Here is a 17,379-nt window from a genome sequence, read left to right on the forward strand (position 1 = left end):
TTGCAACATTGTGGATTAGGATTGACATTATCAGAAATGGCTTTAGCCACCTCATGCACGCCATCCATTACTATGCCTGGGCAAAGCAATTGAATAGTAGCTCAACAGGTAAACAAGAACATGGATGTCAATAATTTCAAAGGATTGGAATACTTTATTTCCACATAGGGCAACAAAATCAAACTCAGTAGCATTTGAATAAAATTGAGAAGGGGGGGAAAATTCTTTGTTACCTCTTCTGTTTGGAGTAATTCCAATAGTTACAGAAAATAAACTCACCTCCCATGACTAACTGTACAATTCTCAGCTCAATTTACTAAGTCGAGACCGCCTCAGCCTGATGCCCTGAGTAATTGCCATATTAGGCCCATCGATCGAATGATAGGTTAGAACCTGAAAATGCCAAGGGCTAGATGTTGACCACAGGCTCCCTTTGCCACACTTCCCGAATGGGCTTCTAGTAATCAGCCTCCCTGAAACTCATTTATAAATTTCCTTTCTTACTGGAAAAGAGCCCCATCTATTAACTCTGGATATGGATATCCCTGTCAAACAAGTTTGCTCTTTAAAATAAAAATATTTAATAGGATAAAAATGCAAAACAGATTATTCCTTTCCAGATGCTTCAATGCTTGGACCATCAGCTGCTCTTCTCCGCAACAGCGCCCTGAAAATTGAGAAGAAGGCAACCAAAGCTATCTCCATATGTTCGGAGCTGCTTGTTTTTATACAGATCTGCCCCATTTTCCGGCTGTTTAAGTTGGCATTTATAGACATTCTCGTGCCTCGGCTAGATCGGAAGTCAGACTGAATACTGCCACTCATTACCATCTCTTTGTTAAGAGATAAGAGTGCCATGTTCAGGCTGGCACTATCCTTCCTAGCAGGGTAGTCCCTCCCTCTCAAAGTAGCTCCAAAACTCCCACCATAAGCAACTTGTTCAAGACCTCCCATTTGACCAACATTCATTACAAACTTCAGTCTCTTTCCAATGGAAATGGTATCTTCAAGCTTGGCACCAACACAGTACTTGTTTCTGAATGAAGTCATTGAAAACCCACATTCGGTTAAATTGTGCTTCAAGTTCCTCATCTTTGTATTGCTGTGAACTGTATAGATCAGGTCTTTACCAGCAGATTGAACATCAAGACCCACAAAATAGTTTGGACCCCTGGGATCCGTATAGACTGCAGCACACTCCGATTGAATACTGAAATCCTGTTTGTCCTTGCTCATTTGTCCTGTGACTGAGGCGATGAGGTTCCCTTTCAAGTCCATAGTTGTCTCCAAGTTTATTCCATCAAAGCCCACATCATGATCCCATCCATGTGGATCAAGAACAGGTCTTACCAGCCACTGGTCACTCATAACAAGGCAACGATACCTGTGTGCAGGGCAATCCGAGTCAAAACTCAGAGGGACTGCCATATCTGGTAGCATAACCGCTTCTGGATATACCTCTTTGTTATCAGGATTATCGCTGTCGGCCAAACTTACCTCTCTGGAAAGTTTGCTTTCCCTTCGCCTCTGGGCCTCCTCTTTCACCTGTTTCTTCAAATAAAGGGTCTCCCTATAGTCTAGCTCATCGAGATAGTCCTTCTTCTGAGAGCTAGTCAATCTCTCAAATTGAGATTTTGTCAGAATTCGTATTGGAGGTAACTGATCATACTCATCCACTTCCTCTTCCTCCAAAAATAGAATCTCATCAATTTCATTGTCTGTTTCGCTTGGATCCAATGTGGAGCGATGTCGTAGAAAAGATGAGAGAAGATGGGGCAGAGAAGGGAGCCGAGTATTACTCGATGGCCCAAGTTGAATGCTGTGTTGAAATCTCAAGAGAGCATTAGCATCATTTAGAACTTTGGTACATAGGCACAATAACAAAAACTGAGATATCCAAACCTGTCCATTTGGAAGAATTTTCTTCCCCATGACATTAGTTCTACAATAGGGATGATTCTCCACCAAGAGCACAGGGTTTTCCAACCTTGTGTCAGACACAGCCTGCTGTACATAGTGTTGTACCAGATCTGTGCACTGAGTCACATAAGATTCATAGTTGACAGGGAAACCATTTGGACCTTCAGGAAGATCTGAGGAGCAGTGTGTCATGACTAGGATAGTGCTGAACCAAATAGCAGGACCAAACACTTCTGTAATAAGCTTCAAAAGGGGGAAGTCACTATAGCCCATGTTTATGAGGTCAAGGCGTTCAAAATATAAAACAATGTCTGGAGGGAATTTTCTTATGAATCTCTTCACAGATAGCAGAATTTTCCTATTCCTTCTCACATTACTTGTATTGGAGGGCAACAGACCTGGGGTATCAATGAAAGTTATTTTAATTCCATTCACAGTTCCGACAACCTCTCTGATGCGGTCAGTGGCAGGCTGAAATGCATTAGTCACAGCCTTTGCTTGATCAAAAATAGAATTTATGGTTGCACTCTTTCCAACACCTGTTTTCCCCAGGACAAGTATTCTAAATGAGAAATCCAATTCAGGTAAGCCAGCTGCCTCTTGTTCTTCTGCAATTGCTCTAGCTTTACCACTTCTAAGATTAGCTCTTTTCAGATCTGATTCCCCAGCTCCTATCAAAGTTGCTAATTGTAACCGATATAAGACCTTTGCCACCACTAGATTATCTTGTGACTGGCCAATCCGTCGGAGAAGACGCAAGAACTTGACTTGCAGATCCTCAACCTTTGACAATGGATCCATCCTTTTTCCATCAGTACCGTGATGAGACAGATAAGAACCTTCACCAGGAACTGGCTGTGGGGAGGAATGAAGTTGATTTTCCTGATTGCTATTAGAATGGTGAGATGTATTAGCAGGTGCAGGTGGTGCTACCAAATTGGTAGTGTGATCAGACCCTGATAAATAAAATGGCATAAGTCTTGTTGGTGAAAATGTACTAACATGGAACACCTTCAACCCATATATTAAAAATCCAGTTTCAATGTTCAAGCCAGGTTTCAACAATCTTGCAACCAGACAACCAAAAATTACCATTTCTCAGTTTTAAAAAAAATGTGGCCTGAGCATCACATGCTACACCTTGTGTACAGAAAGATATGAGATTTGAGCATCTTAGGTTATACCATATTATTAGAATGAGAACATCATGTAATAAAGCCACCTAAACAGTGTAATTATAGCAAAAATATAAGTTGGATGGGAGCCTAAAAGGAGTTTAATCAACTCCAAATGATGTGGTCATGCTAATGAGTCAAAACCTATGTAACATGGGTTCAGGGTGTGGGTGTTGGGTACGGGTATATCCAGGTGTCTAATCCATTCCACCTACAAATTTTAGGATATGGGGAGTCGGCTAAAAAGAATCTTAATTAGGGGTGTGAATACTGGATATGACATAGGAAAAGGAAAAAGAAGAAAAATCAATTAAACATCAATAAAAAAGGATATCTTGGATAAGAACCCTTATTCTTTTCTTTTCTTTTCTTTTCTTTTCTTTTTTATCCTTATTTTTTCTTTCTTATCCCTATTTGCCTTTACAAAAGTTCACTTCCAGTAATCTGTTCTTTCTTAATGTTATCATCTGCTAAGTTAGTCAAAATTAAAAAGTAAATCTATTAAAAATTTAATGTCAAATAGACAGATCCAAAGGAAAGTAGGAGTATTTGACAAGGGTTCTATAACCACCACCTCCAGTCATGTCATGTTGACATGGGTGTGCTAGGTGAAGTTGGAGGATCCAGGTATCATAGGTCAAAAGATGCAAAACCCAACCAACATGGCCAAATCTCATAAATTGGTAGAGTATTGCATGCATGAAAAGCACATTTTATGAATTGTTGAGTACAATTTGATCAATTAAGGAAAGCATCTTTGCTTTTTCACATTTGGGGTATGCAAATAAATATTTCAGAAATTTCTAGCATTGTATTGTTCAATTCTACAAATAAGAAAGCAATTAGTGGAATGGATCAATAGTGGTGACTCCAAACACTCATATCTGAGTTTCAAACAAAAGATATGTTATAACCAATGATATTCAGACATTTTAATTTCAATCAAAGTAACTATTTCCACATGATACAACAAACATGCGGGTGTGAGATTTGTGTCATTGTATTGGATATGGCTATTTAGTTGCATTATCTCTTTCTTTAATTTCATTTAAAAATCCCGTTTATATTGCTTCAAATACATTTATTCCTCTCTTTATCTCTTTCTTAATTTAAAAAAAAATTATACTAGACAATAATATAAAATAAATTATAATAAAAAATAAATTAATTTCTAACTCTAATAACCAAAGTGTTTTATCTCTTTCTTAATTTTTTTTGAAAATCATAATATGTAAATTTAAAGATAAATATAATAATTAATAGCATAAAAAATCTAAATAGAATATCAAAATTAATATCTTAAAAAATCTAGAGATAAATTATAATAATTAATATAAAAAATTCAAAAAAAAAATCATATGATAAGAAATTAAATATGAATAGTATCTTATTAATATTTAATCTATTAGAAAACATTAATTACAAAATCAACATAAATTTTAAACTAATCAATGTTTATTGGCATAATATTATCTTTTTTTTTTTTAAACATCCTATTAAAATAAAAGACATTATAAACAAGTTTTTAATGTATAAGGAGTAACATCAAAGTAAAATAACACTTAACATCTTATTAAAATGGAAAAGATATAATAAATATATTCTCTAATTACAATTAACCATATAGTATTATAGATGACTTATACTTATCTTTCTATGCTTATATTTAGTGTTAGTTTATTTTTCGCTAATATTGTATCTAAATACTTGTACCCATAGTTGAGATCCTTTTCAGTTAAAGCCCCATGTCCAAAGACTTTAGGATGTAAAGGATCCGACATCTAGACATGTACCCGCACTTGACACCCGTATCCAAACCCATGTAACATAAGTTATAACCAAGAAGGAATAGGGTTCACAAACTACAAAAGAGGATAGAAAACCGGCAAAAGGATCTATTTTATGTTGTTCATAGGAGAAGCTTTGCGTTTTACTCCTATGAAAATCATTAAGCTTTTTAAAGTGATTATTGCAAGGATTGAGTGCATTCTAAGAAGCATTAAACCTAATTTGCTTTTTTCATTTCACCCCACACATTGAAAAGTAATTCAATAATGATTAATGGCCATTAAATTTGTAGCAATGTTCTAATTAAGTGGTATGCTTTTTGAAAAACATGGTTAAAAGCTAAGGGAGATATCCAAATTAACACAAGTGATCCAAAATCATGATTATGAGAATAAGAATGGACCTTTCCACACATCATACATAAATTTGTCTTGTTAATCCAAACCCAACCATTGAGAGGCCTTTGTCATGATTTTTGAAGAGAAAAGGCAATTAAGAGAACCCCTTGAGTAACTCTCCTTCAACACAAGGATCCACAGTATTGCTGGGAGACCTAGCACTAAAAGCCAATGCAAGAATGTAGGCTACCTAAACCCCAAAAGAATAAGAATAAGTTTTTTTGAAAAATAAAAAGTAAAACCAATTTAGTTTCATAATGAGACCAATTGAGGAAAAGCTCCTACAAACAAGGATAAAAATATCGGTTTTGATGGATATATTGGTAACTTGATTTATGAATATATTGATGAATATTTTGACAAAAAATATCAATGAAACAAAAATTGATCAAAACTTATCTACATATTGGGAAAAACTCTTAGAAATGATATCAATAATATAATAGACATTTTGAAGTTGTTTTGTTGAAAAAATTGATATATGTATTGTACAATTTTTGATATTCAACAATAGTATTTAGAATTTGAAAGCATATTATGGATGTGTGTGTGTTTATATAAAAGCATACGTTGATTTGGGTGCTGATGGAGATGCATATTATCAGAATGCACCTTTTCTTTCGGTAAAGTTTTGATTGTTCGAACTATATTCAATGACATAAAAGAAATGATGATGCATATATAAGTATTTTTTTTTTTTTAAATATTAATAATTTTATTTATAAATTTATATAGTTATAATATAAAAGACACAAAAATTAAAGTTAATTTATTTACAATAATTTTATTCTAATTATTTTACTAATATATATATATATATATAATATAAATATAAATAACTATAAGATATTTACATTGATCTATAATGTTTATAAAGTAGATACATATAAAATATGCATCCTTAAATAACAATAACTTAGATAGCTTGGTGGCATGGGTGTCATTTTATATACTACAGTTCATGGGTTCAATTCCCATCCCTGCACTTCAGCCACACACAACATTAAAAAGAAGTATTTAAACATCAAGCAGTCATAGCACAAGCAGCTAAAAACGTGCTGGGATGGGCTGCATAGCACAGTGGGGTGAGTTGATGATGGTGGGCCATGTGTGGCCCAGTAATATTTTGAAACTCAAAGCATCGGATGGCTGATGTGGCATTGACAAATCGGCATTTCACCCAAAATATCAGGAAAATATAGCTATTTTGACTATAAATCGGTGATAAATTGCATATATCGTGGAAATATCAGTCTATGAATATTTCTCCTATGTGTTGGAGGCTGCCAATACATGATATATCAGCGAAATGTTGTTGACAAATCGCAACATTTTCATCCATGCCTAAAACACCCCCATACAATGAAAATTTACAAAATATTATATAAAGGTGGATGAAATGGAAAAGGACTAGAGAAACTCCAGCAAGAGGACCACATATGACAATATCATTGGTTCACCTAGGAATTCAAGCAAATTATACTGATAGAAACCATCCAATTTCAAATGTATAGAAGGAATGGAAGTGCCAAAACATATTTTTAAAGTATTCCAAGAAGGAAAAACATTTTTTTTAAAAAATTCTTTTTGGATTGGGGGTGTGGATTTTGGACACCCATGGAAGTTGCCAAAGAGCAAATTTCCTCCAATTTAATTTCTCAAACTTGCTTTTTTCATCAACTCTATAGTATGGTAGTTGTTAAGCAACTCAAAAGGAGAGACTGATTTTTGCTGAATAGATAAGCGAGGAAGAGTCGAATGGGTCATTTGCTTCTTCACTGCCCTAAAGCAAGAATGCTATGACTTGATCTACTCCATTTTTAGAGTGGTATGGGTCATGAACTCACCAGTTAAAGGGAATTTGTTGAGTTAGCATGGCTCATTTGTTGGCAAGAAGTGGAAAAAAGCTAGGAGGGTCACCCTCTTGTATTTGTCTTGGACTTTGTGGAAAAAAAGAAACATGAGGACATTTCATGATGTTGAATAAGAGGGCATTTGTTGGACCAAGCAATCAAATATGATTTTATATCCATATTTTTGGGTTAGGTTAGGATGTACAAAGAGGATATAGATCATTCTTTGGCTATGATTGATTTTGTAGGGTAGTTGAGCTTCAAGTAAGGAGAGAGATTCTTTTTTGTTTTTTCTTTCCTTGAATAGCCTAAGCGGCTATTGTACACAATGTGCACTTTGGTGCACCTCCTTATAGGCATTATTTAAATATATACTTTTTTTTTTTTTACATATAAAAAAATTATCCCAAAACTTAAGTTTTTAGAATTTTGGTTGGCAATGTATATCATGCTCTAACGCCTTCCCTCACATGTCGGGGCTCTACGCTCTTTCTTTTTTGTGGCAAGCGCAAACTTTGGCATAAACAAATCACATTTTTGTGATCTAACATAATTAGGCAAATAACTTGCTCGGGTGAAGACTTAATCCCAAGACTTGCGGTCTATGTTACATATATTTAGTTACAAATGTCAAGTGTGGGCACATGTCAAGGTGTTGGATCAATTGTATCCCAAAATCTTTGGACATAGGGACTAAGTTGAAGAGGACCTCAACTATGGTTTGGCTACTTGGATATAACAGTAATAAAAAATAAATTAACACTAGATATAGGCACAACAATTTAAGGATAATATATCTATTATACAACATGCTTAATTGTAGTTTAAAGTATATTTATTATATATTTGCTATTTCAATAAGATGTTAAATGTTATTTTACTTCGATGGTACTGCTAATTGTACATGAAAAACATATTTATTATAGGTCTTTTATTTTAATAAGATGTTGAGAAAAATCTTTACAAAAATATTATACCACATTATTAATAAATTTTGATTAGTTTAAAAATTAAAAAATTCATATTGATTTTATGATAAAAATCTTCTAATACACTAGATGTTGATAAAATATAGTGCATATTTAATTTCTTATCATGCAAAAAATTTAACTTTTTTATATTAATTATTATAATCTATATCTATATTTTTAAAAGATTAGTTTTGATATTTATTTTTAGATTTTTATGCTATTAATTATTATATTATGATATTAAATTTTATCTATTATATATAAATATAAAAAGATTAAGAAAGAGATAGAAGTTCATTTGAAAAAAAATTATTTTTCCATTGCAACTTATGTTATATTATCATTTGATATAATTTTGAAAAATTTAAGAAAGAGATATTGGGCAAAATAGTTGTATCTAATGCAACATAAACATAATTAAAAAAAAATTAAAGAAAGAGATAAAACAGTCACAAGTTAAATAACCATATTAGATGCAATATCAACATGTCAACATGGATCTCACTTTCGCACCCAAGTTTTATTATATCAACATGGGTATTTTAGTTGCAATTAACGTGTCTGTGCATTACAACTTCCAATTAACTAGAGATCTAATACCATATTGGATAACTAGTTATCTTAAAAGTTTAAGCTATAAAGATTTGGATTCACAATATGTATTATGCTCCAACTGTAGTCAACAAGTTTTATTTACTTTGGCAAACAATAGGAAAAGTGGCCAATGCTAAAGAACATTTGAAGTTGTTAAAACGCTGCCATAGGTTACAACACAGAATAGAACACATCATCACATGGAAATGCCTAAATGAGAACTCCAAAAGCTTCAAATTCCCCTCTCTAACAAAGGAGAGTTTAATAGATATACTACAAAAACTTAAGTAGCTGTTATTTTATGTCACATTTATTTCAACAATAAAGTTAATCTACTTCACAATGTCAACCTATATAAATTCATCAGTTATGAGATTCATTTGATAGTGAAGAATCTCAAAGATGATATTGTCATTATTTACAAATGATTCATAACTTCGATTACAAGCTGAGTGTATTCAAATTGGTAATTTTCTTAGATTCCTCCTACTTCTTTGTCAACCGAAAGACAAAATCTCCATTTTCTAGTACACTTCCATGGTTAACCAAACAACTCTTGGGAAACAACTTTCATTGCCAGATTTGTTATCCACTTTCCTTCTAAACTTGCCACACAATCTGAGGGGATCTTAACCTTCCTACATTCTCATAAATCAAGAACTACATGTTGTCATGCCTGTATTATTCTTCATTGCCTCTATTTTAACTATCATATTTAAAGTAATATACCTCATCAGTGATGGTTCCTCCTCATCCATACAAACTATCTATTAAAAGATGTAAAGGATTCATGATAAACATCTTCATATAAGAACTAAACTACCATCCAATCAAAGGATTGCTATTTAATCTCACCAACTTGCTAGCATAAAGGAAGTCTGTAACTATCATCTCAAGTTCAAGTTTAGTAATTAGCACAAGGGAAATAGTGAGGAATAACGAAGCTCGTTAAAATTAGGATGGGTTTATTTCCATTCTACCCTTTACTTATCTAATTCATGCTGTGGGATAACATATCCTTTTTGATAAGTAAAAGCATCATAAATACAATGGCATGGAGTAGAGAAGGAAAAGGTAGAAAAGACATACAACAATCTTAAATTGGGAAATAAAACTAAATTAACATCTTTAGAAGGTCAATGCACCTTAAAAATAATGGATCTTCTAAATAATAATCATACGTGTTAACAAGGGAAGGAACAAGGTGATACCTCTATCACCAAATTCTTCATCAAGAGATTCCTCAGCAAAAAAACCCGTACTTCCAGGCAATGGTCTTGAGGAGACCAATGACTTGGATATTATTTGAGAGAAAACCCAATCCTTGATACTCTTCATCCTTCCTGTAGAAGTCTAGAAAAGGTGGAAATTTAAAAAAGGTTAGTATTGATGTATACCTTGAATTGCTCCTAAAGGAAAGGATAGAGAAAGCATATAAAATAAATAAATAAATAAATAAATAAATAAAAATGAAACAATAGATCTTTTTGAGAATTAATAATAAAAAATACTAATAAAAATCAATAGAAAATTTTCACTTACAAATATTTGGTAACTATAATCAAAACACAACTATATTTATTTATATTGATGAACTTCAACATGAATCTCAAATAAAAAAAATATATCCAGCCATATTTTTCAATGCAAGCACTAAACAAACTGATAGCAAAACCTCAACAAGGATTTCCTTTCTATATTTGTTTCCCAAGACACTAATTATGTTGCCATTTAGTTAATTTGTAATCAAGAGTTGCATCCTATAGTTTAGACATTCAATTAACAAGAAGACCCTTCTCAATGTTCTAATGATTTTTTGTGATGCAATTACTTCCAATGTTTAGCTCATAACCTAAACTTCTAAGTTTTACTGGTTTATAGGTCTTCTTGGTTATGGTAAGTTTCTAATATACTGTAAAAGAGAGCAACACCAGAAGATTCTAGAATTATCACAATTCAAAGAAATTCTTGATAAAAGGCTATAAAATATTTTTTTTCTTAGCAACCAAAAGTCAATATCAAACCAAGATTCCAAGTATCTACTAAGTCTGGTATAACCTGGCTGAATCGTATCTGCTTTGGTGAGTTCTAGAGCAATTCAAATACCTTTTTTTGATGGGTAAATAGCAATATAATAAGAGAAGAAAAGGCACTCCAAAAAAGCACCCCAAAGTACATAGGAAGTATACAAAAGACGCCTAAGAGCGCCTAAAAAAAAAGGACAGGGTACTATAGAAAACAATGCCCCCCTCAAACAAAACCCAACCAATCTACAAAATTAGCAATGGAAGAAAGATCGAAAACTAAAAACCCCTTAGCTCACGCTCAAAGGTTACAAAGAAAATGAAATTCACACCATTGAACCGAATGACCCCCATCTTCAAACATCCTACTATTTCTTTCCTTCCACACTGTCCAGAAAAGACACAAGGGAGCAGCCCGCTACACTTTCTTCCTCTTTTTTCCCACAAAAGACCCATGCCACCCTAATAGCGTCTCTCTAATTGAGAGCAATTCAAATACCTAAGTTATAATTCAAAACTAACTCAGTGCCAACTTGCCTTGAATTGGTTGACTCAACCAATTTCTTGAAATAAATCGCTTTGAGTGGGATGAATTTCATAAATGACTCCAAGTTAGGGCACAAAATCCTACTTCTTCTTCCCTTCAGGGCTGCCTCATGGTGCTTTTATGGTGGTAGAACTTTCCTTGAATCCTCATATTCTTTGTTTGTGACTTAGATTTCTTGTTAGCAACAACATCTCTAGTGGTTTGGATTTTCTTTCGATGGTGATATCTCTAGTAGTGGCTTGGCTTTCCTTATAGCCACATCTCTGAAAAAATTTGTAGATCTTGATATGATGAAGCCAACTAGATGAAAGTGAATAGGTAATCCCTAAGCTAACCCTAAATTTAGTATTTATTATCAATTTTTTATTTTCTCTTTTAGATTAATTAATTAGAAAGCATAACAATCTCATGTAAAAATAAATAATCCACTCACATATAGTGAGAACGGGATATAACATGGAAAAACCATCTAGCAAGATATGAGGTGTAAAAAACCACAAGACGGTCTCATGGTCACTTATCAATCCATTATATATGAGAAGACGGTACACAAATTTAACTGACCAAATGTGTTTATTCCCTAAGGTCATAGATCGATAGCACTTACACCTATCTTCCACGTTGACGCAACACTCCTTTGTTCTCCTTAATTGATCCTTCAAGGCTCTTATCCAAGTTTTGCAATGTGAATCTCTGATCTTTGTTGAAGTCGAAAGGTACTTTCAAGATAAATCTTGAAAGTTAGAGGTTCAAGCTTTTGATGATGTCAGCAATGGTGCTTCACCATTGGTGAGCAACCCTCGAATCTTGAGCAAAGGATTAAATTAGGTATGGTATATCGTATTTTATTAAGAAAGATAAACGAGTATTATGTATTTTTATGGATGTGGGTATTGGATATTTATATAAATATAGCAAATGTAAATTGAATATTTGGTGTAGCTTATGTATTGTATTAAGAAAGATCCAACTAGCATTATGTATTTATATGGATATGTTTATTGGATATTGATATGGATGTGGTAAATATGAATTGAATATTGGGAGCACATGGTAATGTATTATTAATATGGATATGACATTGGATATAAATATAGGTACATAAATAAATTCAATATTAGATATTTACATGGATATGCGTATAAAGGCATAGACAACTCAAGATTTAAAAAAACTCATGCCAAAACGGAGGATTTGAACTTGTGCTTTTATGACTTTTTCATATTATCATATAATTATTAATATTATCATATACCAATCTGAAATTGTGCTTTTATGAACCTTATTAACAATGTTAAAATTGTAGGAAGTTTATTTTACTAATTTTTCAAGTTTATCTAAATTATATTTAGTTTTCTCATAATTTTCATAATTCTTTTAGAAATTTTTAGTCTTTTGACTAACATGTCTTGTCTATTACCCGATATCGATCTGAGTTTTTTCATATGCACCCCAATACCTTCCAAGTCAATAACCAATATTGCAACTTTGAATCTTTTTTTCTTTTTTTGGATAGGCAAATAAAATAAAGATATTAAGAGCGCTTAGCAAAAGCACATCATAATACACATGATGTATACAAAGGATGCAAAAAAACAAAACACAAAAAAGAGGGTAACAAAAGAACCCTTTCAAAAAGACCCTCACCAGTCTAATCTATCATGGTTAGGGTACCTTCACCTATGTACAACCTAACACACAACAAAAGGTCACACAAAAATGAGAATTTTAGCACTTGATTAGACAATTCTTTGTTTTCAAACAGCTCAATAACTTTGAATCAGATATCAAACAACTCAATAACAACCCAAATAATGAAACTCAACCAACCATAGCCTTATCCACTAGTTATGGATCAGCTACAAGGCCATAATTGGACATCATATCATTCTCACCAACTCGAGCCACATCCTTTATGGCATTACCAAATCATCTCAGCCAACTTACTATCATCTTGTTCCTCGATAGTCACAAATTTGTTTTTCTATTAATTTATTTTTCGTTCAATCATCACTTATGTCCATTATTTGTTAGTCCTAATACACATTGTTGATCCATTTCTTAGCATCTTAAATTTTTTTTATAGGCACATTTAGACATGTGTGCATAAAAACAAGAGCACTCAACAAAAAAAGGACATAAACCAAGAAAACAGAAAGTATGCAGAGCATGCAAAGGCCAAGAAGGAAAAAAGAACATACCTAGGTAAACTGCCCTAAACTATTTACAGACTACCAAAAAGAAGTTAGAAACTTCCATTTTCCCACTAGTCTATAGAAACAGGGACTTTAACAACAATTTTTTTTATATCTAAGATTAGTTTTCAAACAGTTCAAAATAAACATAAAGGTCATAAGCCACCAACCGGCTTATAGTTGTGTCTAACTAAGCTACCATGCCTCACAAGAACACTTCTTTACAAAACAAGGGAGAAACCATAGCATGCCAAACAAGAAACATTAAAGACCAATGACTGAAGCCCACTTGTAGAGGACATTATTATTTTCTTTTTTTTGTTTATATGGGCAACAAATATTAACTATACTTCAACCTCCTTGCATTAGTTGGTTAATTGTAAGAATCACACACACACAAAAAGGACCTTAGATGGTGTTGTTGGAATAAGAAAACTCCTTGGCAAGGAAGACTAAGAATTCGCCGAGCATCAAAGACTTGTAGGACCTAACTAAAAATGTTTCATTCTTTGAGGTTTTAAAAAAAAAAAAAACTTAACTAGAACTTTAAAATCCAAGATTACAACACAACACTTGCAATAGGGGTTGCACCAAAGCCCACTTCCAATCTAAAAAGTACCTCTTTTCAACCATTCCAAAGTCCCACATCATTGCCACCCAAGCATTCTTGTGTACTGCTAAACTAAACAACCCTAAAAAGCGGTGAGCCCTTCCAAATCAAGACTTGGCCCAAAATTTGTCAAACAGTGATGCTCCACCCAATTGTTTGTTCTCAAGCTAAACCCATCCTAATCTTTTCTACAGCCTACAACATACCTATGAGGCAAGACTTGTGTCCAATATGTTAAACTTTAGGGTAAGTGACAAGCTGCATTACAATTTTCGTCCTTAGAGACCTTGGGTTTGACCTTATAGTTTCTTTACTCCCCTATTTGTTGAATTCATGCCAAGAAGAGGTCATGTGTGAGAGGGAGCATTAAGGACCATTTGGCTTGATATACATTACTTACCCATTTCCTAATAGCTTAAACTTTTGGCAAATGGTAGTGTAACATCATCACCATACATAATCATACTCAGATCACATTACTGTTGGTGCCGGCAAACTTGATAACCCAAATTTGAAACAAACATGCCGCTCATAAAATTCACCCCCCAAGTTAACACACAATGACTATAACAACAAAGAAGAACCTCTCTAGTTCATACAAGCAACTCTATGCTATGGAAACATAATGTTTACATCCTTCTCTCCTTGCATACAATCAAAACAAGTTCACCAAAAGGGCCACTTTAGGGTTTCTGCTGCCATTAATCTCATTTTGTCCCAAAAACTCATCTCTTGAATGAAGCTAAAAGAAATTTACTTTCCAACATTCTTCTATCTTGATAACTCATCTCTCTCTTTCTCTCTGTGTATATATATATCTTAGAATCCCTCTCTTTCTCACACACAGAGTTATAAAGCTAAAAGAAACTTGCTTTACAATACTCTTCTTAACATGCCCCCCATGCCATGGAACATCATGTTTAAACCCCTTTCTCCTTGCTTATGACTGAAACAAGTTGACCAAAACGGCCACTCTTGGGCATCTCCTGCCACTAATCTCATTCTTAACTCTCTCTCTCTCTCTCTGTGCAAAGCATCCAAAAGAAACTTTCCAATGCTCTTCTTAATGTTATAATAATTAGAATCCCATTCTCCCCAAATCTTCCTTAATAAATATTTTTATAGGTAATTTTTCTCTCTAATTGATAGCATTGGATTGAAGCCAAAAGCAACTTGCTTTCCAATACTCTGCTTTATGTCTTAATATTTTCTGAATCGCTTTCTCCACAAATTTCACATAATGGCTCATAATTTCCTTTCTTATAGGTAAATTCTTTTGGTACTCTCTCACCCTCTCTTCTCTCACTCATTGATCTCTAATTAATCTCATAAGAATGAAGTCAAAAGAAACTTAATTGCCAATACTCTTCTTATGTCAAACATTTTCTGAATCACTTGCACCCTAAAATTTCACTCAATAGGTTGTAAGTTTTTATAGGTCTGCTTTAAATTCACCAAGTTACTTATTATCAGTTCCAATTCACCTTCCCAAAAGAAAATTTTAATACACTTATTTCACGTATTAGATCTTTTATGAATCACTCTCTTCTCAATCTTTAGAGACATTTAGAATTATACGGAAAAATCAGTCTTGTATAAACATATAAAATAAAATACACCCCAAAAAAGAGAAACCCAACATCATCAGTTGGGAAGAAGAGTTAGTAATCCATAAGAACAACACAGTAACCTATCAGAATTCCTAATATTTATCCAATTCATGAGCCATACAAGGCAGATGGTTACCAGATGAGAGACTCCACAACGGATGCTCCACTTCACCCGCCCCAAGTATCAAGTCAATGAATTTAACTTCGCAAAGTCAGAATCGACCAACGTCTCGAACCACTAGCTATACTCTAGAACCCATATAACAGATGGGTTCAATTCAACTTATCTTCTTCTTCACACCACAATCCCACCACAAACAATCGATACCCACTACACATTTCCATCACCAGACGCCAAATTCCAACTCAAACTTACTATTTGATCGGAAATCAACAGAAAGCCGTCGAAGAAAATTTCTAGAACAAGGAAATATTTGACGAAATCTACAATCCCGAATTGGAATACAATTTGAATACAGACTAACTTTCGAACCCTAAGAAGAGCCGCACCACACCGAACCAACAAAACTGCATGCAACGTCAGACCAAAAAAAAAATAAAAACCCTAGTTTTCTCAAGAACAATGAATACAGCAATAGCTAAGACCTCGGCGAGGAAGGGGCATTTTGGGGAATTTCATGGTTTTAACACAGCTGAAGACAAATACAAACATGAGGTCGAGGAAGCTATGAAGAAGATTAGATAGACAAGACACGGAGCCTTGGCGGTAGCGATTTTCTGCCTGGCTCTTCTATTTTAAAAAAGGAAGGGTTATATGATCATGTACATTCGGGACCACGGAGCTCCTTCTTTGAGATTCTTACACGTAGAGGGAAATCTCAGAATTGATCTCTGGTCTCTGATACGACCATGGAAAAATATGGTGGACTGGGCCAGCTGAGTGATGCTTCCTTGGGTTGGGTTCAGCCCATACAACCCAAGATGGTAACAACACGTTAAAGAAATCAAAGTCTAATGGAAAATAAGATTTTATTTTACTTTAAGAAAGGAGAATACGAAATAGAATACTTATAAATACGATTGAAATGAGTCATAGTAATCTTCAAAGCTAAACTATCTAACATCATTAGTAAAATTTGACGATCGATTGATTGATTCTAAATTATAAGTACATTTTACCAAATGATTAATTCTAGATTACAAATACATTTCTTAACTCAACAATCTACTATTCTATTTGTTTTATTATTATATAATGATAATAATAAATATATAGATTTTAAGATAACTTCAAAATATCATCCATTAATAACACAATAAAATTAGGAATATTACTTTTTTTATTATAACAATCAATCTACAACTATTTTTTAGTCACTCTTAATCTCTAAGTTTAAGAACTCATTGTTCTTAGCAATTAACATGTCATCTATTAAAGTCATACATTTTACAATAATTATTTAAGTATTACATATATGTCTATTAGCAGTCTTTTTAATAGTACCATTAGAGTCTCTAACAGCTCATCCTAAAACACTTTATTCTTTATCTTTGAACCATCAAAATTTAACTTGAATATTCCATTAATTGGAGTTGGAGGAATCCAACGAATCAAAATTTCAACTATTCAAGGGACATTGCATCCTTCAATTTGAAGATAGAAGTCATTCGTATAATCCTGAAAATTTTGGAAGGTTAAGGTAGTTTTTTCAATGACGAGAAAAGGGTTGGGT

General features: G+C 33.4%; 1 protein-coding gene across 4 annotated transcripts; it reads right to left on the reverse strand.

Moving 5' to 3' along the window:
• Window positions 1-131: 131 nt before the first annotated feature.
• On the reverse strand, window positions 132-16,429 carry LOC100266108 (translocase of chloroplast 90, chloroplastic). Of its 4 annotated transcripts, XM_010658211.3 has the most exons (4): window positions 15,822-16,429; window positions 11,878-12,076; window positions 9,911-10,052; window positions 132-2,876 (listed from the first exon to the last, which is right to left on the reverse strand). In XM_010658211.3, the coding sequence occupies exons 3-4, from the start codon at window positions 10,035-10,037 to the stop codon at window positions 607-609; spliced, it is 2,397 nt and encodes a 798-aa protein (XP_010656513.1). In that variant the 5' UTR covers window positions 10,038-10,052; window positions 11,878-12,076; window positions 15,822-16,429; the 3' UTR covers window positions 132-606. The 4 variants fall into 4 exon arrangements, with proteins under 4 accessions (XP_010656513.1, XP_002263521.1, XP_019078645.1 ...); XM_002263485.5 differs by lacking the exon at window positions 11,878-12,076; XM_019223100.2 differs by lacking the exons at window positions 11,878-12,076; window positions 15,822-16,429 and having other exon boundaries at window positions 132-2,809; window positions 9,911-10,026.
• Window positions 16,430-17,379: the final 950 nt, after the last annotated feature.

Source organism: Vitis vinifera, chromosome 11, assembly GCF_030704535.1.
Source record: "Vitis vinifera cultivar Pinot Noir 40024 chromosome 11, ASM3070453v1".
NCBI lineage: Eukaryota > Viridiplantae > Streptophyta > Magnoliopsida > Vitales > Vitaceae > Vitis > Vitis vinifera.